The sequence below is a fragment of the Kwoniella europaea genome, chromosome 2, assembly GCF_036810445.1.
Source record: "Kwoniella europaea PYCC6329 chromosome 2, complete sequence".
Classification (NCBI taxonomy): domain Eukaryota; kingdom Fungi; phylum Basidiomycota; class Tremellomycetes; order Tremellales; family Cryptococcaceae; genus Kwoniella; species Kwoniella europaea.
This window is the reverse complement of record NC_089488.1, coordinates 1,944,674-1,965,834: the sequence shown is the minus strand read 5'-3', so window position 1 is coordinate 1,965,834 and position 21,161 is coordinate 1,944,674. Positions and strand designations below refer to the sequence as shown.

The 21,161-nt window shown below is 44.8% G+C and overlaps 6 protein-coding genes across 6 annotated transcripts; 3 read left to right on the top strand and 3 right to left on the bottom strand.

Annotated features, from left to right (window-relative positions):
• Positions 1-1,386: 1,386 nt before the first annotated feature.
• Positions 1,387-6,759, top strand: V865_007069 (uncharacterized protein; the record flags this gene model as incomplete). Its single annotated transcript, XM_066230824.1, has 7 exons — positions 1,387-2,066; positions 2,220-2,886; positions 2,946-3,535; positions 3,599-4,214; positions 4,275-4,893; positions 4,950-5,116; positions 5,182-6,759. 7 exons carry the CDS (start codon positions 1,387-1,389, stop codon positions 6,757-6,759), a joined length of 4,917 nt encoding a protein of 1,638 aa, XP_066086921.1.
• A 567-nt stretch (positions 6,760-7,326) lies between these two features.
• V865_007068 (uncharacterized protein) lies at positions 7,327-11,081 on the bottom strand (the record flags this gene model as incomplete). The annotated part of the gene is made up of 7 exons (XM_066230823.1): positions 7,327-7,976; positions 8,080-9,803; positions 9,870-10,071; positions 10,133-10,451; positions 10,514-10,566; positions 10,636-10,759; positions 10,842-11,081. The coding sequence occupies 7 exons, from the start codon at positions 11,079-11,081 to the stop codon at positions 7,327-7,329; spliced, it is 3,312 nt and encodes a 1,103-aa protein (XP_066086920.1).
• Positions 11,082-11,797: 716 nt separating this feature from the next.
• Positions 11,798-12,315, bottom strand: V865_007067 (uncharacterized protein; the record flags this gene model as incomplete). The annotated part of the gene is made up of 3 exons (XM_066230822.1): positions 11,798-11,940; positions 12,039-12,130; positions 12,257-12,315. 3 exons carry the CDS (start codon positions 12,313-12,315, stop codon positions 11,798-11,800), a joined length of 294 nt encoding a protein of 97 aa, XP_066086919.1.
• A 364-nt stretch (positions 12,316-12,679) lies between these two features.
• On the top strand, positions 12,680-17,174 carry V865_007066 (uncharacterized protein; the record flags this gene model as incomplete). The annotated part of the gene is made up of 15 exons (XM_066230821.1): positions 12,680-12,811; positions 12,874-12,924; positions 12,986-13,916; positions 14,023-14,147; positions 14,218-14,676; positions 14,735-14,810; positions 14,871-15,390; positions 15,469-15,563; positions 15,677-15,918; positions 15,998-16,362; positions 16,482-16,575; positions 16,650-16,698; positions 16,788-16,862; positions 16,925-16,972; positions 17,065-17,174. The coding sequence occupies 15 exons, from the start codon at positions 12,680-12,682 to the stop codon at positions 17,172-17,174; spliced, it is 3,372 nt and encodes a 1,123-aa protein (XP_066086918.1).
• A 375-nt stretch (positions 17,175-17,549) lies between these two features.
• V865_007065 (uncharacterized protein) lies at positions 17,550-18,914 on the bottom strand (the record flags this gene model as incomplete). The annotated part of the gene is made up of 8 exons (XM_066230820.1): positions 17,550-17,619; positions 17,701-17,846; positions 17,929-18,006; positions 18,226-18,372; positions 18,449-18,504; positions 18,573-18,643; positions 18,765-18,787; positions 18,885-18,914. 8 exons carry the CDS (start codon positions 18,912-18,914, stop codon positions 17,550-17,552), a joined length of 621 nt encoding a protein of 206 aa, XP_066086917.1.
• A 440-nt stretch (positions 18,915-19,354) lies between these two features.
• Positions 19,355-20,674, top strand: V865_007064 (uncharacterized protein; the record flags this gene model as incomplete). Its single annotated transcript, XM_066230819.1, has 4 exons — positions 19,355-19,460; positions 19,536-19,623; positions 19,745-19,994; positions 20,153-20,674. The coding sequence occupies 4 exons, from the start codon at positions 19,355-19,357 to the stop codon at positions 20,672-20,674; spliced, it is 966 nt and encodes a 321-aa protein (XP_066086916.1).
• Positions 20,675-21,161: the final 487 nt, after the last annotated feature.

The following is a 21,161-nucleotide window of genomic DNA, read 5'->3' as shown; positions in this document are numbered from 1 at the left end:
TGAATACCATATAGATGCATCTGTCCATTCTTTTGTTGATCGTGTTGTAACATTCTAAATCAGACTGTTTTCACTTGTTTTACGTGACAGATGACAGATCTGTTTGTCGGGTTTCATGGTTTCATGTCTCGTGGTCTGTGCGAATGCGGGGTATAAATGGGGTTGTGAAGCAATAATATTACCCGATAAAGTAAAACGGTGATTGGATTGAGATGTAAGGAAAAAGTGGCAAAAGGGATACTCGGATACTACTAGCAGGTGAGACATGCATAGCAAGTTATGTGATATGTTGGTAGTCCTGTACCTGAGATGAGTCGTATACGGGACTGTTAACAGTGTTCAGTGTTCTTTTCGTGCTCTTGTGTTCAGCTGGCTGTGGATGATGGACTTCTAATCACGCTATCGATACTCTTGCAAGTGATTTTACTACACTATACCGACCAAACAGATGCAAGAGGAAGAGCGTCAAAGGATCGTCCGTTTATCTGTTATCCTGGGCGTCAACTTAAAAACAACGTAACCGCGATCGAGCTCAACCTCCTCTTGATATAGGCAGAAAAGAAAAGAAGACAAAACACCTGTTGTGTGATTACAACCTAGGAGAAAAGGGGATTCACTGTACGACCATCAACATAACCATAATCATCATCAAATCAAAATAATACACACGGACGAACACGACTTTTTAACGCTATACCAACCACCAACAAACAGATACACAACAAAAGCGCACATACCTGAATCCCTTTGCCTGTTCCCCAAAGATCATCAAATCATAAACCATTGATCATCTCGCTTTACCCGTTTCATCTCATCATCTCATCATCTCATCATCTTATTCGTATCTTGACAGCTCGGAAGCAAGAGTATCTTGATCATCTCTCACTCCATCTCAAGAGAATAACTCATCCGACTGGTTAGAAAAGGAGAATAGCAAGCAAGAGGTAGCAGGTGGTCTCGTCGAGGTTGGCCGGGTATACCGAAATTCAAGGTGAAATTGCCATCAGAGGGATTGTGCTCCTTCTACTCTTGGTTCTACTCTTGGTGAGTATTGACAGCCATTCCATCGATTCGCCCTTCTCGAATCATCCTATACTCTCCATATGCAATGCTGACATCATCGTGACCATTTTACGCTCCAGAGTCTTCACCGACGGAGGTCATAGTCGTTGAAGGAGGAAGATCAATCTTCTACCCGTCTACCCTCTCCTCTCAACACGCCTTTGTATCTCGCCCCGAAACTACGTCGGTGTAGCTCGATCAAGAAGCATCCTTCCAGAGGGACAGAAGAAGATCCCTACCTCACACAGGTAAGCATTGTACGATGTGAAATTCTGTCTTCTTGGAAGAAGTAGTCTTACCATCCATCCACACAATATAGGCATCATGTCGAACCCATACCTACAATCCAACGGGTATAACCCCGCCCAACTCAATCCAGCTTTATTCGCCTCCCTGACCAACCAGAACCAACAGGTGCAAAATCCCAATCCCAATCCCAATCTCAATCAGAACCCGATGCAACCTCAACAAGGTAACATCAATATGAATCCCGCGCAAGCGCAACAGAAAAGTGCGAATGATCTGAATGGCGCATTACAGAATATCATGTTACCCATGTTTAACAGGTTACAAGGTCAAAATGTAGCTAGGATGGAACAACAAAGATTGGGTATAAACCCCCAGCAACAACAGCAGCAACAACAACCAAACCAACAGCAACAGCAGCAGTTTCAAGGTATGGCTCAACAAATGAATATGGCTGGATTACCTGGTATGAACATGAACATGAATACGAATATGATGAATCACCAACAACCTCAACAACCCCAACAGCCTCAGCAGCAACAGATGTATGGCCAACAACCACAACAGGGCTATAGTATACATTCGCAACAGCAAGGTTTAGCACTGCAACCTAATCCTTCTCAACAGCAGCAACAGCCTCAACAACAACCACAGCAACAACAACAACAACAACCGCAGCAGCAGATGCAGAACTTACAAGGGATGAATATGAGCATGTTGGGCGATTCAGAACAAGGTAGGCGACTGATGTTGTCAAAGTGAGTTACATGTTTTCGTCGATCTCAATCAGCCCTCATCATTGTGAATCATTCCTCTACCTACTCGTCCCATCAATTATCCTCCTACTTTACTTGACGTCATCCACTGCCATCTAGTTGAGGCAGACGCTGATCAATCATATTCCCACATAGCATGTTGTCCCAAGCGACCAACGGTACCCATCCACCAGTACAAAACCAACAACAACCACCTCAGCAGCAGCAAATGCAGATGCGACTACCTCTCCAGCAACAGCAACAGCAACAGCAGCCACAGCCACAAGCATCCCAGCAAGCGATGCAATTGCAACAAGCCGCCAATCTGAACAATATCAACCCACAAATTGCTGAGCTGTTCCGAAACAGACCTGATCTCGCACAAGCTGTGATGAAGAAACATGGTGGTAACGCCCAACGTGCGATGGAAGATATGCAACGTACCGTCGACATGATGACCAATGCTCAACAGCAGCGAGCTAGAGAAGCGCAAGCTCAATTGCAGCAACAGCAACAACAAGTTCAACAGCAGCAACAACAGCAACAGCCTTCACAACAGCAACCGATCGGTGTTGGTATCAATGGTCAGATGGGTATAGGGATGGGCTTCCCCGGTCAAATGCCCAATCAGCAATCACAACAACCTCAACAGCAGCAACAGAGACCTCCTTCTCAGCAGATGCAACAGCAACAACCCCAACCGCCCCAACAACAAGTACCTCAACAGCAACAACCCAGAATCGTTTCTGATAATGGCCAATTTAATATGGCTCAAGGACAGCAAGGCAATCAGTACGCGAATACGTTGTCGCAATTGGAAGCGGTAAGCCCATTCATAATCTTCATATGTATTCAAGCTGACTAGGCACATTCTCTTTCCAGCTTCAACAGATGAAGGAACGTCAACAACGAAGTGGACTGAAAACACCCCAAATGCAACAACCTGGTTTACCTATGGCGTCACCTCAACAACCTGTACCTAATGTCACCGCCAGTGCTCCTCAAGCAGGTTTGGGTGTAAATCTGAATCAGCCATATCAGATGTTACAGCAAAACCTTCCTCAACCGCAAGTCCAACAAGGTCAACGGCAAACCCCTCAGATGGCTCAACAGCAACTTGTCTCACAACCTCAGAGACCTCAACCACAACCACATCAATCTCAGACAGCGCCTACCCAATCGACCCCTCAGATGCAGACCCCTAATCTCGCATCTGGTTCGATGGCTCCTCCAGCGAATACGAGTGGTGGACCCGGCAGAACGCAGTACTTTGAGCAGATCCCTCTTTGGCCAAATGATAAACTCACTAATGCCACATCGTTAATCGCCAAGAAGTTGTTCGAGAGTTTACAATCTGGTAGTTCTGGTGCGAATGAGCAGATGAGTAGATACCATCTATTATTGTTGGTTGCCGAGATCAAGAAACGAGGTTTGATCATCCCTCAAGATGCTCTCACCGTTGCTACCGCTTTGTGAGTCAATCTTCTGATCATCTTGTAACAGAGCGCTGATACGATGGGATTCTAACTTGGTAGTATGCAAGCGCCTAATGCGACTCAAGCGTTGATGGCTATGGATCCGACCGCTTTACGCCAAATAGCCCAAGGCAATATCGATCGGATAATGGGTGCTCAAGACCAGACTCGAAGTCAAATGCAAGCTCAAAATCAACAGCAGCAAGGTCAACAGGCCCAGCAAGCCCAGATGCCTACTCAGCCTCAACATGCTAGACAACGCTCATACCAGGGACAACCTTCTCAACAGGGAAGCCAAAATAATCCTATCGAGTTGATCACGCCAACTATGAATCAGATGGCGCTTCCGCAACAATTTTCGACTCCAGTTCAACAGAATGCGGCACCTCAGCAACAACAAGCTCAACAGCAGCAACAGTTCGTTCCTCAGCAGCAGCAACAATGGGCACCTGGCGCTGTTCAACAAACACAGCCTCAGCCACAAGCGCCTGCTGCACCTGCCCCTGCTCCACCTTTGATGGGACTCGAATCGATGAATCTACCGGAAGAGAATTTCTGGCATACACTGAAACAGATCCACCCAACTGTCAATGTACAGAACCCGGTTATCGAAGGTAGAGCTTTGAACTTGTACAAGCTTTTCCAGATTGTATTGAAGAATGGTGGAAGTGTGAAGGTGAGCCTAACTCTTTTATCAATCGTGATGAGATCAATGCTAATGTATACATGTGTACAGATCGACCCATCTCGATGGACGATCGTAGCTGGTCAATCAGGTCTCGCTCCTGAGCCTCTGCAAGCCAACGGACCTCAACCGCTCATCTCAACTCCTAATGCCGCTCAGCAAGCTAGAGCATGTTACGCTCAAGTTCTCCAACCGCTTGAAAACCTGTTCATGGCGAGAATTCAGCAAAGTCGACAGAATGTCGGTCAGGCGCAGCAACAGGTTCAAGCTCAACAACAACCTACGCAGCAAGTTCAATCTCAGCAGCAATTCCAACAACCTTCTGTACAACAAAATCCACAGCAGGTGAAACCTAGTCCTCAGATCCAACAAGGGCCTCTGTCCAACTCGCAGAGCCAAGTACCTCAATTGAGCGAACAACAAAAGAGGTTCTTGGAAGCTGCTAAAAACGCTGGACCAGGTACGGGTACATTGGAAGGATTGGCTCAGCAGGTCACTCAGCAAAGTCAACCTGCTCCAACGCAACAAACTCCCAATGTTCCTGCACCTGATACAGCACCACAACAAGCTCAATCGCAGAGTCAAGGACAAAGTGGTAATGTCAAAGGCAATCCGCTCAAGATTTACGAGTTTATCAAAACTCAGGAAACCCAAGTCCGAGCTAAGCTTGGTGAGTTTGTGCATTATTTCGCGTCGACGCAGTAGCTGACTGAACGTATCATACAGAGAAAAACCCTTCAATCCCTTCTGTAGACAGAGAAGCTTACAGGAATGAGTTGGCGCAATTGTTACCCATCATCAGAGAGGCTGAACAGAGAGTACCCATGTTCTTAATGATGATGAAAGAAATGGGTGCTCCAGAGATGTCTGCTGGGCCGCAAATCGTTTCGATGGTGAGTTGCACTGTATTTCACATATGGATATGAGGTTCAGAGCTGAGGCCAGCTGGTCAATATAGTACACCTCCGCTCTATACGCCAGTACGGCAGCTGAATCTGATCGATACATCCTCAACGTGTCAGATCTGCATCGAATCAGATTAGGACTGGGCCAATTGATGGCGAGAGCTCAATCGATGTTCAGAGCTTTAACCGATAAACCTGGTGGTAACATGTTATTGAAGGAGATGAACACCGCATTGAATAAAGCCAAACTTCAATTTATCGCTCAAAATCAAGCTCAAGCTCAAACCCAATCTCAAGCCCAATCACAATCCCAATCTCGACCACAACCACAACCGCAAGCGCCATTAACTGGAAATCAAATTTTGGCTCAACAACCTGTTGGTAGCTCACCAGCTAATATTGTCGAAGCTATCGCCGCCCGACACAAATCCCTCAGAGTAGAGGACCTCAAACCCCCTCCCGCCAAACGGGCGAAAGGGGCTAAAGGATCACCTGCTACGCCATCTGGCACTGGTCAAACTCCCGAGGCCAAAACACCTGCAATGTCGAATGTGGATTCACCGGGCTCTGTCAAGAAGAGTGGCGGAAAGAGGAAAAGGCAATCTTCCAATGCGGTCAGCTCTGCCACTGCTCTCCAAAACGTCGTGTCGTCGAATTTGAAGACTCCCAAAGATTTGATGGCCGAGGTCAAAGAGTCGATGTCGAAGGTTTCCAAACCATCGCTTGCTCCGGGAGCCACCACCACCGCTGCTGGTACTTCTGCGACCATGAATGCGCTGGGTATCGACCTGACACCGAACGAAATCATAAACCAAGTTGAGTTGGATCAAAATAAGACTTTCTTCGATAATCAAACTCAACTCAACCTGGCGGCTGGCATATTGCCTTATCAATCATCTTCATCCTCTTCAACGACGATTATGAGTAATCAAGAGGAAAACAATCTAATCGCTGGATTACCATTAGATACGTGGCAGATCTTCTCTCAGGCCTATGAGGCTTTCCAGTCTTCCCAATTGCAAGCTAATCAGGTACAATCACAAGTGCAACCCGGTAACGGTAGCCAAAATGGGATGGTCCCTCCGACTACCATCGACGATACAATCTTGGGTGTTCGTTTGAATGGTAATGGGAATGGTATTGTCACGGGAGGGAGAGGGAAAGACGATCTTTTCGAACAGTTCATTGATGTCACTCAACTTACCGAGGAATTACCTACTCCCGAATTGTTCAGAACCAACTCGAATCTTCTGGATGGAGAAGGAGGAGGAGGAGGAGGAGAGGAAAGTGATAATTCACCTGAATCAATCAAAACTGTCGCCTCCACCAATGTACCTTTAATTCCCATCTATACTTCTTCTGGTTCTGCTCCCAATCACAACATTGAACAACCCAATGGTAATGATGATAAACTCAATCTCAGCAACAACAATAACAACAACAACGGAATTGCCAATTTTGCCTCGGGATCGGACAACATCGTGAATGTCGGTGATGATTACTTAGGTGGTAATTTGGGTATTAATATGGGTATGAGACTTACGATGGGAAGTGAAGAGAGTGGGGTGTATAATGGAGGGATATGGTGGGGGGATGTAAATGTAGGTGGTGGAGGGAATGAAGCTTATTGAGGTACTACGTGGATAGTACCTCGGAACCAGGCAGAAAATTATTTGTTGATGAGGTATCCGTTGGAATTTTGATTGGGTAACGATTTGGAAATGATCTTTCACTTATCTTTTGTTCATGTTTCATCGTACGTGTGTGGTCATGATTGAGGAAATTACTGGAATAGTTTAGATTGGGATCCATCATAACTAGTTAGTCGATTATCGTTATTTCACATTTGATCTCTATCTTTCTGTTACTCACAACTTACAGGTGTAACAGTCATAACTTGATTTTTCTTGGATTTGGGGAATACGTTTTATGGTTCATCAAATATTTATATTATATATTTCATATCATCAATCATTGTTATTATAGTGTACAACAGAGAGACGGTCGATCATGTATATTTTCTTGAGCTGGTTCTTTTGCAATAGATCGTTCGATACGATATACCATACATACATTACACATCATATACAGACAGGTACTACTTTGATTATACTTACATTCGATTTTGACTGATTGTCCTTGGTTATATATCATCCACTTTACATACACTGAATGATCATCTTTTCATTGCTTAATGATTAATGCTCAGCTCTAGCAACTTCTTCAATCCCATCCTCTTCTACCAGAAATCCATCCAACACTTTTCTTCTAACAATCTTCCCATCCCTCGTCATACCCTCATTAGAGGTCGATGGTCTAGGTAATCCACCAGGTTTAGTGTGATTCATCCAATCCAATTCCCATATGTCTTTACTGTTCACTTTCAATCTTTTCTTTGGATCTCTCACCAATAGTTTATCAATCACCTCTTTCACTTGACTCGTACATCTCAAACCGCGAGGATAGGTATATTCACATTTAGCGATTTTCATCATTCTTTTTCTACTTCCCCCTCGGAGTTTCACTTCACCTTGTCCCTGTACACTTCCGGAGAGATCATCATCACGATCAAAAGGTAATTCACCAACTACCAACCCGTACAAAACCACTCCCATAGCCCACGAGTCCGTTTCTCTCCCATCATATGGTTTACCCATGATGATCTCAGGAGCAGCGAACGATTCGGATCCACAGCGAGTTTGAAGTAGTGGTGAAGAAGTGGATATGAATCTGGATAAACCGAAATCTGTCAATTTGATCAAAGGTGCGTTGGTAGGTAAGAGATGGAGCGGTATTGAATTGGTCGATGTGGGTGGGAGACTGAAAGGGTTGATGGTGAATAAGATATCTGGAAAAATTTAAATTAGCTTATTCTGCAATATTACATCTATTATCAAAGGAAGGCTAAGGACTGCCAATGTGATATATGCAGATATCAAACATCAACTTACTCTCCAATTTGATATCCCTATGAACTACCCCTACTTCATGTAACCACCCCACCGCTCTAGTGAGCTCACTGAATATCCTCCTTATAAAACCCTCGCCATCTTCATCCCATCCATTCTCATCCCCTGACGAAGGAGTAGGAGAGGGAAGTAACATTCGTTTCCTATTTTCTTCATTCGACATCAAATCGAACAATTCACCTCCTTTGAGTTGTTCTAAAACCAACACATGGTGTGTGGGGGTTGTGAAACTATCCAAATACGATACGATAGAAGGATGTGAGATATGTCTCAATACTTCTACTTCTCTCAAGAAAGATATTCGAGTTCGTGAATCGGTTAAAGATAATTGTCGATCCATCAGTTTCAATGCGGCTATCCTACCTTCACTGTTGCTCTTGTTTTTGAGATTGTCTGAGTCGGATAAAGCTATGGCAGACCACACAGCTGAAAATGCACCTTCACCTAATTTGCTGATCAACTTCCACCCCTTCCTCTTACTCTTCTTATCTTTCCCTTCATTTTCTTGGTCGTCTTCATGTTCAGGTCCAACGATATCTCCCGTCTTACATCCTACACCCTCCTTAGCTTGACTGTGTTCTCTCTCCAACTGCTGAGATTCCCTTCTCCCATGACCCATCCTATTCTTAGTCGGCGTAGTATACCGATTAACATCAGGTAAAGTAGGCAGAGTAGCTAGCGGTTCATTTATCTGATTACTCTTCAGGAATCTCGATGTTGCTGGAGAATAATTCGTCGAGGTCGGTGTACCAGGTATAGATATCGAAGTAGGATTCGAGACAGAACGTAATCTGGAAGTAGTGCCTATCTCTTCGAAACCGAATTTCAAATCATCTCTAATGGGTAATCCTGAATAATTACTAGGTGTATGACCCTGACTTGATGGAAAAGGAGATGTGAGATCTATCGATCCTACTCCGGAACTACTTTCTGCCCAAGCGGAAGTCCGTTCCTCACGCTGAACTTGACTAGGTCTTCTGGTTGGCATACTCGCTGATCGATCTTCGTTCTTGGCCATTCCCGAAGGTAAGCCTCGACCGAGTTTCGCAGCGTTGGGTAGAGCCCTCGGCGGGATAGGTAACGAATCCTTAGTCGATGAGGAGAAAAACAAGTCTGTTCTCGAGCTTGAGCTCAACGATGGAGAGATCAAAGGTGTCGTAGCGGAGAGGTAATCGTCCCTTGCTGAGGTCGCAGATAATACACTTGCATTTGAGCTGGAACGATCTCGATTCTGAGGTGCGGGTACACTGAGTTGAGCTGAAGCTGAGTGATGCGATGATGGTGGGACATGCGAGGACGATGCCCATGGTCTACTTGGGTCACTGAGGTGGATGGGGGAAGGGTTAGGTGTGAGTGAGTCAAGGGATGATTGCCTGGAACTTCCTTCAGGTAGGTCTGACGAACCATAAGCCATTGCTGCTGCTCTGGCGGCTGGGCCTGCGAGGCGCCTCGTGTCGAGATGAAGTCGCTCGGGAGAGAGAAAAGTCGGAGCGGCCTTGCTTCGGCGAGTGGGACTCGTTGGTTCTGGTGATGCTTTAGGAGAAAAGTATTCTGGTGGTCCATCTAAAGGTGTGGGATGCGCGAATAATGCTTTGGGCGAGGTAGACAGCTGTTCATGATGATCTGAAGGAGAATTGGACGGCTGTAGGTTTATAGGAGGAGCAGTCGGTTTCGCTTTCGAGGGTGTTGGAAAAGCCGTTATTGGACTATGTCACCACAGCAATTGACTTATCAGTACCAGTTGCATGATGTGCTAATAAACTGATACACACTTCAGATCCCCTCCTCCTACATATGCTTTTATCATCTCCCATTCGTTCGAGCTCTTGACTTCACTTGTACCAAGTGAAGCGAGCGAGTCCAACGTGAGGGTTCCACTTGTCTGCTGACGAAGTTCAGCGAGAGCCGACTCTGAAAAGGTGTTTGGTAGAGGTACTCGGGAAGGATCGAAATTTCGACAAACGATGAATGCCTCTGGTATCCAGTATTGGAGAATAAGCTTAGTTGAAGGTTTGTCAGGACCGACGACACTCACCACCACTACCCTTTCTACTACTTCTAGGTTTCCTCACCCATACACCACCCCTCCTCCCTTTAAGATCGTACCCATCTCTTCCAGCATTAGATGATACAGTTTCATCAACTTGCATTTTGCCATCCTTCAAATCCTGATCTATATCATCGTTTTCCGATAGGTCAAATTCTTCATACTCCTCTTCGCCGGACGATGGGCCGGGGAAGAAACACCTCAACTGTGATGCTAGCAAGGCAGCTTGAGGGTCCAACGGCGATAAGAAGATTTTGAATACGAGTGTGGAATGGGGAGCTAGAAGGGTGAGGGATAGCGTGATTGCCTGGAAATAAAACAAGAATGATGAGGTGAGTTCCGCTTATTGCCAAGGAGTTCACAACTCACCGCTAAGAGAAGCTGTGAATGTAGATAAGCATCTAAATCGTGAACACCAGTGACTAACAATGATCATGCCCCCATCAGCTCGCATCATTTCACGTAACTCCGCTGATAGAATCTGCACATACCATCCGGAGCACCATCACAAACTACCAAGTCCGCTTTCCTTCCTCCCAGAGCATCTAGCACCAGTGGAATAGTCGAGGGGAGGGTAATATCAGTTTGAAGGATCGTTATATTGGGTAAACGTGCCTTTAATCATCAATTAGGATCGACAACTTGAGATTAGCCTTATCTCTGATCGGAAAAGTCAGTGTAGGGAGGTGTAACGTACCATAGGTTGTAGATCGACTGAAACTATCTTCCGTCCTTCATCTGTGAGCTTCTGACCCAAAACCTGACTCCAACTTCCTGGAGCCGCACATAGATCCACGGCGGTCTGTACGCCAGTAAACAAGTCGAATTCTTCATCTAGGTGTAAGAGCTTGTACGCTGATCTGGCTCTGTAGCCTGCTGATTTGCCTAGTCGGTAGTAGACATCTCTATGGTCTATGGATGATTTGGAACTTGGCATGATGGAGATGTAATGAAAGAGGAGCCATTCGAGGGAAGTGAGGTGATATAACAAGGAGCAGATCGAATGGACAAGGCTGTATTATCGTCGATTTAGGAGTGAACTAGGGATGATCAACGTAGACTATGGTTGATTGCCGATAGTGCTGTATGTCTTGATATTATAAGAATGATAATAGAGTGATAAGAATGAAAGATGAAGGAAAGATGAATGACAATATGAGGATTTGAATAGGAATGAACAATTGAACCGCGATAACTGGGAGTAACTGGAGTTTAATTTGGTTGATCCGCCGGTAAGATCTACGAGCAATCGATGCAAAGACACACCTTGCTATCGACATGCAGCACAATGCTATCTGAAACCAACCCCGAGCATGCCTTAGCTTTCAATGAGAGAAGGGAGTTTCCAAGCATGATCGTCACACAATTAGGAAATGAACGTGACTCGTTAGAATTAATGTTGAATCAACATTGTCCAGTATCCGGTTTGATCGCATCAAGAGGGGATAACACTACTCGTACGCACAGACGAGCACAGCACTCTCATAACACATGGAACGGCGCTTTGTTCGATAGAGGACAGAAGAGTATGATGAGTATGATGGGATCCGCGATACTGTGTGCTGTGATTATGGTCAAAGTTGTGATTATACATGTTTACACCGTCTACCGCCGCTTCACTATGAGAGCTTCATCATGACGATGGATGTGTGACTACTTGTTCTTCTTGACTTCTCCTGCTGGTGATGGCGGTACTATCGGACCAGGTGGACCTTCCAACCATGCTACCACTATATAACCTATCAGGACGAGGTTGGCTGCTATGATAGCTGCGATCGCAGCGGCGATGGTATTTCCTATCATTTATACAAAGCGAATCAGCACTCTCCTATCCTCGATTTAGAATACCCTTGGCAGGGATTGGTAGACTCGTCGTGGTTGTACTCTAGCTCACCTTTTGTAAAGTAGGTTAAGACTATAAAGTACGTTCCGATAGGTGCTACTGCCATCAATACAGCGAAAATGATGAGTTTGTAGAGGACGGCGCTGAGCAATAGGAACACAAGGTCAGCTGGCTGGGCTCTTTCAGATGGTAGGTAATCTAACTACGACTGCTGTCGATAGAGCAGTCATGGCAGCATGTTATACCGTCCATTGCGGTTCTGCACTCACGGTTGGACCGTCTCAGCTGGATTCGCTGCCATTTTACCTGTTGAGACTGGTTTGACCATTGTGAAATGAGTGAGGTGAGACCGTAATTACAGTTGCAAGTCCGGTGCAGTATGGTGGAAGGAGATGCAGAACGATTCGGTGGTCGCTGTGCCCTCTAACTTTCAGCTTATGGGATGTACAGGTCTGGTGCAAGTAGTACTCGTAGAGATATGTGTAAACAATTTGGAAATGGAAGTAGACGAGACGAGGTATTCCTCTGACAGATACAAGATGAACCGTGCCTGGATTCATCATTATCCATCCATACACCCACCAAGCAACAATAACATTAACTCATCGAGTTCCCCACTTTCATCTACACCCATCTTGTCTCTTCACGATCCCCAGACTTGCAGCTAAAATACCCCAAACGAGAGAAGCGCCATGGCTTCGTCAGAGATACGGCGTATAGCTCTCGCCGACCCACATTCCTCCTACCCGCCGAGGTTCGTCGTCGGAGGTCAGGTCTCTCAAAATGTCTCTGGTGATTTGAAGATGTACGAGTGGAGGAGGGAGGTGAGTAAGATTTCCTCTACATAAAAGTGGATCGTGTACTGACGGATGCTCATCTGTTCTAGAAAGGAGAGATGGGCATGGTCGGACTACAGACTGATGTCGGACAAATACGAGTAAGTAGCTCTCCTCTCTAACGATTATTCCTGATCTTACTGACATCAATATTGGACTCAGTCAATGGCATGGTCACCTCTTCCCACTCATCGAAACATACTAGCTACAGGTCTATCAACCGGTAAAACTCTCCTCCTCTCTCTATCACCTTCAACCCTCTCACTCCCACTGTCTTCCTCGTTATCCTCACCCGCATCAACCCTCGCAACGTTAAACGTCAAGTATTCCCGACCCGTAACGTCCATTGCATTCTCCTCACTTGACTCCAACTACCTCGCAACAGGATACGAAAAACATCGATCGGAATATTCCCTATTGATATGGGACATTGCAGATGCTATCTCCGCTTCGGGTATACCTCCAGATGGAGAGGAGGAATGGGAAAGACCATCTATAGAAAATCGTCTGGAAATCACAAACTTGACTGCCAAAATCAATATCTCTTCGGAACCTAGACATATTCAACATTATTGTCCATCCGAGAATGTCAATTCTCTTTCTTTCTTACCCAACTCTATTAATCAGTTACTGGCCTCAGTGAGCGGTAAGACTATAAGGTTATATGATTTACGATCACCTTCTCCACCTTCTCAATCACAAAACCAGCATCAGGCGAGCTCACCAGGTGCTCAAGGATCGACAGTAATTGGATCAAGTAGTCAATGGACCACTCGAGCTGTTAACGGTCTAACTCCCAATCCATCTACACAGAAGGAAGGATTGTTCGCAAGTTACGAGATTATACCTGCTGGAGCGAATACCCATTCAATAGTCAGATTATGGGATGTTAAGAAACCAGGATATGAGATATTGAATTTTGACGTAGCTGGAAGTATCGTTGGATTGGAGTGGAAAAAAGGGAACAACGATGGTTTGCTGGGTGTGGGGACGAGAGATAAAGGTGTGGGAGTATGGGAGATCATAGAAGGGAAGAGAGTAGAGGAGGATAAGGTTGTTGAAGAATGGGTGACATTGGGTGGTATGAGACAGAGTGAGTTGGAATTATTAATACTTTATCCAATCATTTTTGCGATATACCGCATCCCATTTGTATGTAATGACATCAAGTTGAGCTGACCCTCCTTGATTTGCCTTAGTTGTCAAACCCAGACAGAACCTACATTCTTTCACATTCGCTCCGTCAGAGGAAGGTCAAGGGGACGTCATGTTCGTCTTGAAAGATGGAACAATCGGTATAGGTCCTATAGGAACGGCCCCAGTAGTGAGTCCTATCACCACTTCACCGACCTCTGTCTATCATTATATCTGACAATGCTGTTTGCACTTTGTAGTTCGCCAGCGGACCCCAAGGCGATGTCGCAATTTGCGCACCATCCTTACGAGTCCTAAACCCCGACGAAATCTCGGAAAGCTCTACTCCCAATCAGCCTGAATCACCTACCACACCCTTACCACCCTCACGCCCCGAGCCAGAAGAACCCGAACCGATCCATAGAGCCAATCGATTCCAGCTTGCCCCCGAGCGAGTGACGCAACTGATCGCTGAGCGGTCAAGATCTTCTTCCCCTGTACCGACACCATTACTCGGCTCGACTACACCAGGACTGGATAGAACACCGTTTGGAAGTATCTCTGGTCTGAGGGAATGGTACGAAGGCACGAAAAAGCGGGATTTGGTAGATGATAATGAGCAACTCATAGGTGGCTGGGAGGGATGGAGGAGGACATTGGGAAGTGATGTAGGTGTGGTGATGAGACGGAGAGCGATGGAGGGATATGGATTGGATGATGTGAGTGCGGCGCGTGTTATAGGAACTTGTTGGGATACTGATGCAAATGGCTGTATAGCTACTACTGAATGCGGCTATAGCTACCAGACATCCAGGTAAAGAGCGTCTAGCTGGAATATGGGAGTTTATTGATCGTAAGTTGGCGATCTGGGAGAATATCAATAATGACTGATTAACCCTTGTGGTGATTGTAGATCTCACTCATGTCATGTCACCTTCCTTATCCTCTTACCGAGGCTACAACCTAACTCATCATGGTGTTTATCCCATATGGTTCGGCATATCAAACGAACACAATCAACCTTCCTCACCTTCATCCATATATTCAGCTGCAACTTTAACTGATACGCATCAACATTACCATCCTCCATTACGTCAATCATCCACATCTGCAGCGTGGACCTCACTGAAATCCCAATCTGCTACACCCGCACATTCCAGACAAACTTCCTCACCTATGCCCGGAGGAGGTACCACAACGCCAGCTACGACTCACCGAGAACGAAAAGCCTCTGATAGAAGGGGAGATACAGAATTGGATAGGGAGTATATCCAAGCTGTGGAAAGTTTGAATGACAGGCGGAAAGAAGTCGGAGGGATTGGTCGACCAGGTACGGTGAGAGCTGCTGTAGGAGGGGAAAAGATGGAATTGCGGAAGTTGATTTTAAGTGTTTGTGGAGAGAATGGAGAGAGTGCGAAAGATGAATTGGATAGGTCAGTTGTACCTACTCTTCAGATATACAGGTCATAAAAGAAGTTCATGAGCTGATAGAGCGTTCGATTCGTCGATAGACTAGTGACAAGTGGACAAAGGACCAAAGCTGCTTTCAGAGCGTATTTCGCAGGGGATGAAGCTGCAACGATATCGATCCTGATGGCTAGTGAAGGTGGGTTCACATCTTGACATATTGGGAACGCAATGAGCAACCATCGAGATACCATATCTCCACCTTACCTGGTAATTATGCAATGTGCTGACCTATCGCCGTCTGGTTTGTAGACCAGCATCATCGATTACTCGGCTCGACCATAGCAGGATTTATGACCCAATCTGCGTCTGCTCGAGGATCTGAATTTTTCAATTCACACTGGCAAGGATTGGTGAATCGTGTTGATGATCCTTTCGTGAGGACTATTCTGAGTAGAATAGGTGGTGATGATTGGGAATCCGTCCTGGAGGAAGAAGGGATACCTTTGTTAGATAGAATCGGTGTGGGTGTACAACATCTAGATGATAGGGAGGTGAGTCTAGCATGATTCGTAAACCATATATAGTATGAGTTTGTGATTTGGGCTGAGATTATTTGATCGTCGTTGGTAGTTTTCGATATTCCTACGCGGTCGATTATCTCGATTAACCCGTTCCAACTCTCTTCATCTCCTCGCTCTAACTGGACTTTCAGGACCCGGTATATCCCTCTTATCAAGGTACCTAGCTCGAACAGGTGATATACAGACTGTATCGATCTTATCATGTTTATTCCCCTTGAACAAGTTGACCAAGGATGAAAGACAGATAGTGAAAAGGTGGAGAGAATGTTATAGAGATATGCTTGATTCGTGGGGGATGTGGGGCGAGAGATGTGAATTTGATGTCAGGTCGGGTGAACTTCAAAGAGCGTTGAGTGGTGGTAGTGGAGGGGATGAGGGACTGGGAGTGGGAAGTATAGGGGAGAGATGTCCTGTGTGAGTAACCTTGCCATTCTATCACACCATTATTGCAATCTCCATTCTCCCACTCGTCTGTTTTAGTTTGGTCTTTTTTTGGTGTGAATTGTTGCTGAAGTGCGATCTCTTGATCATAGATGTAATAACTTGTTGTCGAAAGAGACTGAGAGTAGATTACATCGTAAACACGCTATAAGGGGTAATGTGAATGTAGGATGGCCAAGTGAGAGGGTAAGTAGGACTCGATCTCAAAACAAACAATGACGGACGACTGATAATCAATACCTTTTTTTTTTTTGGATCAGACTACAACTTGCATGTATTGCTCGGCAGCATTACCAAGATGTGTGATTTGTAAGTCTAACTCTATCACAAATAACGCTTGCTTCATGGCATGTTGCCGAAAATGGTGATGGTGACTGATGATTCGTTGTGCTGAATAGGCTTGATGCATGTTGATCCACAACGACCACCACCATTGACTGGAGGAGAGGAAGAACATCCTGAACATATTACAGGTGAGTCGATTGTCATTAAAAAATCATCGGTCTAAGGGCGGGACTAAGGTCGTATTAAACAGATACGATTGATGCTGCTTATGTATGTTGTCTGACATGTCGACATGGAGGTGAGTGATTCGGTTCAATGCCTCTCTTGTCTGCGGGCTGGATGGGTATTTCGTGCACTGATTTTACCTCTCTGTCGTTGTATGTCAAAAAGGTCATGCAAGTCATATTTTACCATGGTTCGAAGGTGGATTAGACGGGCATGGATTACCTCATTCGAAATGTCCTGTTATGGGATGTGAATGTGAATGTGCTAGTTTGTAGTGAAACTGACAAAAAAAAAAATTGAATGTTGTATTTTACTGTGATGTATAATACAAAATTAATGTGAAGTGATCTTCACAATTCGATCACACACTCAATGTTCGCTTGATGGATATCATATCAAATTGTAATGGTAATCCTATGTTTGATTCAATCAGGCAAAGGTAGCATTCACATTCATCTAAATCATTTATCTTTATCTTAAAATCAGAAATCAAAATAGATTAGATTCCGTAACATATAAAATGTATATTTTAGGAGAGAAGTAAAAGTATTAATGTGTTGGGTTGAGAAGAGAGAAACAGAAAGAACCGAATTAATGAAAAGGGTATACGAGTAGAAAAAACAAAGAAAGGAGAGGGAAAGAGGGAAGAATTAACAATTACATCCGTAATTTTGTGAATTCTCAGAATCGATTCTAATCGGATCTGGATAATCGTTGTATCTGTATCATATATATAGATATATCAGTATTGTATTCTGGTTTTCACAAATCCAATCATGTCGGATATACAGGTACACTTACAATTCCGTTTCTGCCTCTTGAGCCAAAGCGTTCTTAGCGATAGTTTGAAAAGCCTGTTCGACATTGATAGCTTCCTTGGCGGAAGTTTCGAAATAAGGTATATTCCCTTTGGCTTGACACCATGTCATGGCTCGTTTTTGGGATACCTATTCATCATGCAGGAGGACATGAGCAATGCGACAGACAACTGATGAGGAGTGTGGTAAGAAAGTTTCGACAATAACCCACCATTCGTTTGGATTCCTCCATATCGATCTTGTTACCCAGTACTACGAATGGGAAGTTTTCGGGGTCGTGTGGTGAGGCCTGATTAGTTGTATGTCAGTATATGGTATTTTACTTTACATTCTCAAGCGACTCCCTCCTCCGGAAATGAGTTGAGACTATGGGAATTGAATAGTGCATATCTCCTCCCCCTTCCTATTTCCACTTTTCGTCCTTGCATGATTATCCATTCCCAACCAACATCACATTGAGTTCTCCTCTTTCCTAAATCTAGTAACAGCATCGACGAAATGTACTCACCTGAACCAAGAATTCATCTCTCCATCCATCCAACGCCTCAAAACTCTTACTACTATTAACGTCGTACACCAATACGCAACAGTCTGCACCTCTGTAGAAAGCTACACCGAGGGATTGGAATCGTTCTTGACCGGCTGTATCCCAGAGCTAACCGAGGATATCACAGTCAGTGAAGATGCTCATCATAATGGTGGTAGGTAAGAAGATGGAAGACATGACTTACCTGCATGGTAACTACCCTATCGTCTACTACTAATTCCCTAGTCAGGAAATCGGCACCTATGATACGTAGCTATCAGCTCAATCCATCTGTTGGTTCTAGGCAAAATAGTTGATGATTGACTCACCGATGGTAGCTTTGTATTGGTTGGAGAATCTCTTATTGACATATTGGTTCATCAAGGAGGTCTTACCGACACTATCGTGATGATAACAGCGGATTAGCAAGGTTGAGTGAGATCACATAGTCGTTTGATATGGGAAGACAACAGGACAACGTTGAGATATGGCTTAATGCTAAAGATATCTATACTACTCACCCAGAATCACCGAGGATGATCACCTATAGGGGCAAAGACGTAAGCTCACATCGATAATACGCCCACACCCGTGAATATGGGTCGGGTATGGCCCGGAGGAAACTAAGAAGGCTCACTCACTTTCAACAAGACCTTCTTTCTTGATGCCATTGTGTTGAGGTGGTGGTATGACGAGCGAGTATAGAGTATGAAAGAGTGATGATATATGTATATGTATGGTTGTATGGGATGTTGAATTAGGTGGCAAGATAAAGGGATAAATGGATGGATGTTGTATCATGGTCCAGCGTCACAGCGTAGTACGACAATTACTCAATCGGGTAACTGTCCGGTGCTGAGGCTGACATCACTCGGTTACCGGAGATCGCCGCTCTGGACATGGTGCATTGATACATGAACCCGGTTATCTTTCACGAGAGAGATACTCTTCTACATGCGCATCGACGATAACTTACTACTACTACTACTCTCATTCCTACAACTTGGTGACCAAGAGCCTAGCAGACGTCAGATACCAGAGAAAAGTACGAGTAGGCGTCCCCCTTGCAATATTTCACCCTGACCACCCACCGACACCCATCACATCACCAATGTCGACCCTCGTGCACGGACCACCGGAATGGCAGAATACCATCAAAGAGAGGTTGATGGCCAAGCAAGTGGAGAATGAAGTATACAAGGACATTGTAGATCAGTGTGGGTACAGTGATGCAACAGCCTCTATCAAGTATGGGCGAACTGACTGATCGTATTTACTATATGCATATACAGATCGCAGGCTGGCTAAAACAGCGAGAGAGTTGAAAGTTCGGAATAGGGCTTTGGCCAAATCCGGTGGTGGCCCATCATCAGCTGAGGGGTAAGTTCTCTTACTCGGAGGGGATCGACCTTTCTATACAAAACCTCTACTATGTCGCGTTTGCGATTCCTCATCACCTAACCTCAAGCAATTCTCGCTGATCAACTCACCAACTTCGCAGCTCATCAGCCCTTCTATCGCATCTCGACGCGCAACTGACCTCCCTCCGTTCCGAGCTATCCACACTTTATCGTACTCAAGCGGCATCTCAGAACAAACAGCTTTCCATGGCTGATGCCCTGCGAGATAGAGATGAGGAAGTCAAGGGGTTGAGAGACGAACTCAGGGAATTGAGGGATCAGAGGGATAATGCATATAGGAAAGATAGGGATTGGGAAGAACGTTGGAGAGTGAGGAATAAAGATATGGAGGTGAGTTAGCATGAGCGATAGCCGAGCGACTCACACTTTGTGGCAATGCTGATGTATCATGTTTGTCATTTGTTTTTTTTTTCTCTTCAACTACTATACTATACCATCCAATACTTTCGATTCCCCGATACCTTGCGCAAATCAATGACCTCACGCAGACACTGAACGATGAACTTCTTTCACTCAATCTCGAACTTTCTTCCCTCTCTCAACAAAATAAACTCCTAAAAGTAGATAACGCCAACTTACTCCAAAGGTGGATAGATAAGATGAACCTTACTGCCGAAGAGATGAATATCGAATTTGAGAAAGAGCAAAACCAGAACCAAAACAAGGCTGTCAAGGAAGATGATGATGACGTCGAAGGGGAAGTACCGATAAGTATATCTGTATCAAGTTCGATGGATGATCTAAAGGAAAATAACACTCCAACCGGAAATGAAAGGGACAAGGACAAGGGTAAAAGTAAGAGTAAATCGCCAGACAAAGTTCAAACAGCAACATCATCATCTCAAACACTTAAAACTCCTGCTCTCAATAAACCCAAATCTACAACTTCAATACGAACTAAACTTGCTGCTTCTACGCCTACACCCAGTACAAGTACGGGTAGAACTAGGAACGTTTCTTCTGCTTCTACTATGAACATTAAGGAGAAGGAGAAAAAGGATTTTCAATAATGCGGGAAGACAATAATGAGAATGAGTCTTCCCGCTTGGACCACGGAGTGGAAGGAGAGGTAGAAGTAGATGAATGGGAAGTGGTGGATGATGAGCAGAATACAGCAGGTGTCGACGAAGAGAAGATTAAGTCGAATAAAGATAAAGATGTATGTACGGATGGCCATCAAGATGAGGATGAAGATGAGGATGAGGGTTGGAAAGAAGCTAGGTTGAATGTATAACTGTATAAATGTATGACTGTACGAACCTCACGCACATGTAAATACCATTGAATGAGGATGAACTACTTCTTGTATGTATAGAATATACAACCGTATAATCAGATATACCCAATAATGGAGGTGAATCACCTCGAAACTCCATGACATGCATATTTTGAGATAACGTAGATGATTTATAATGTGATACAGATGAATTGAATTTGAATACCTCCCACATATACGATTTCCCACATCCCATATGATATACTATACTTCATATCGAC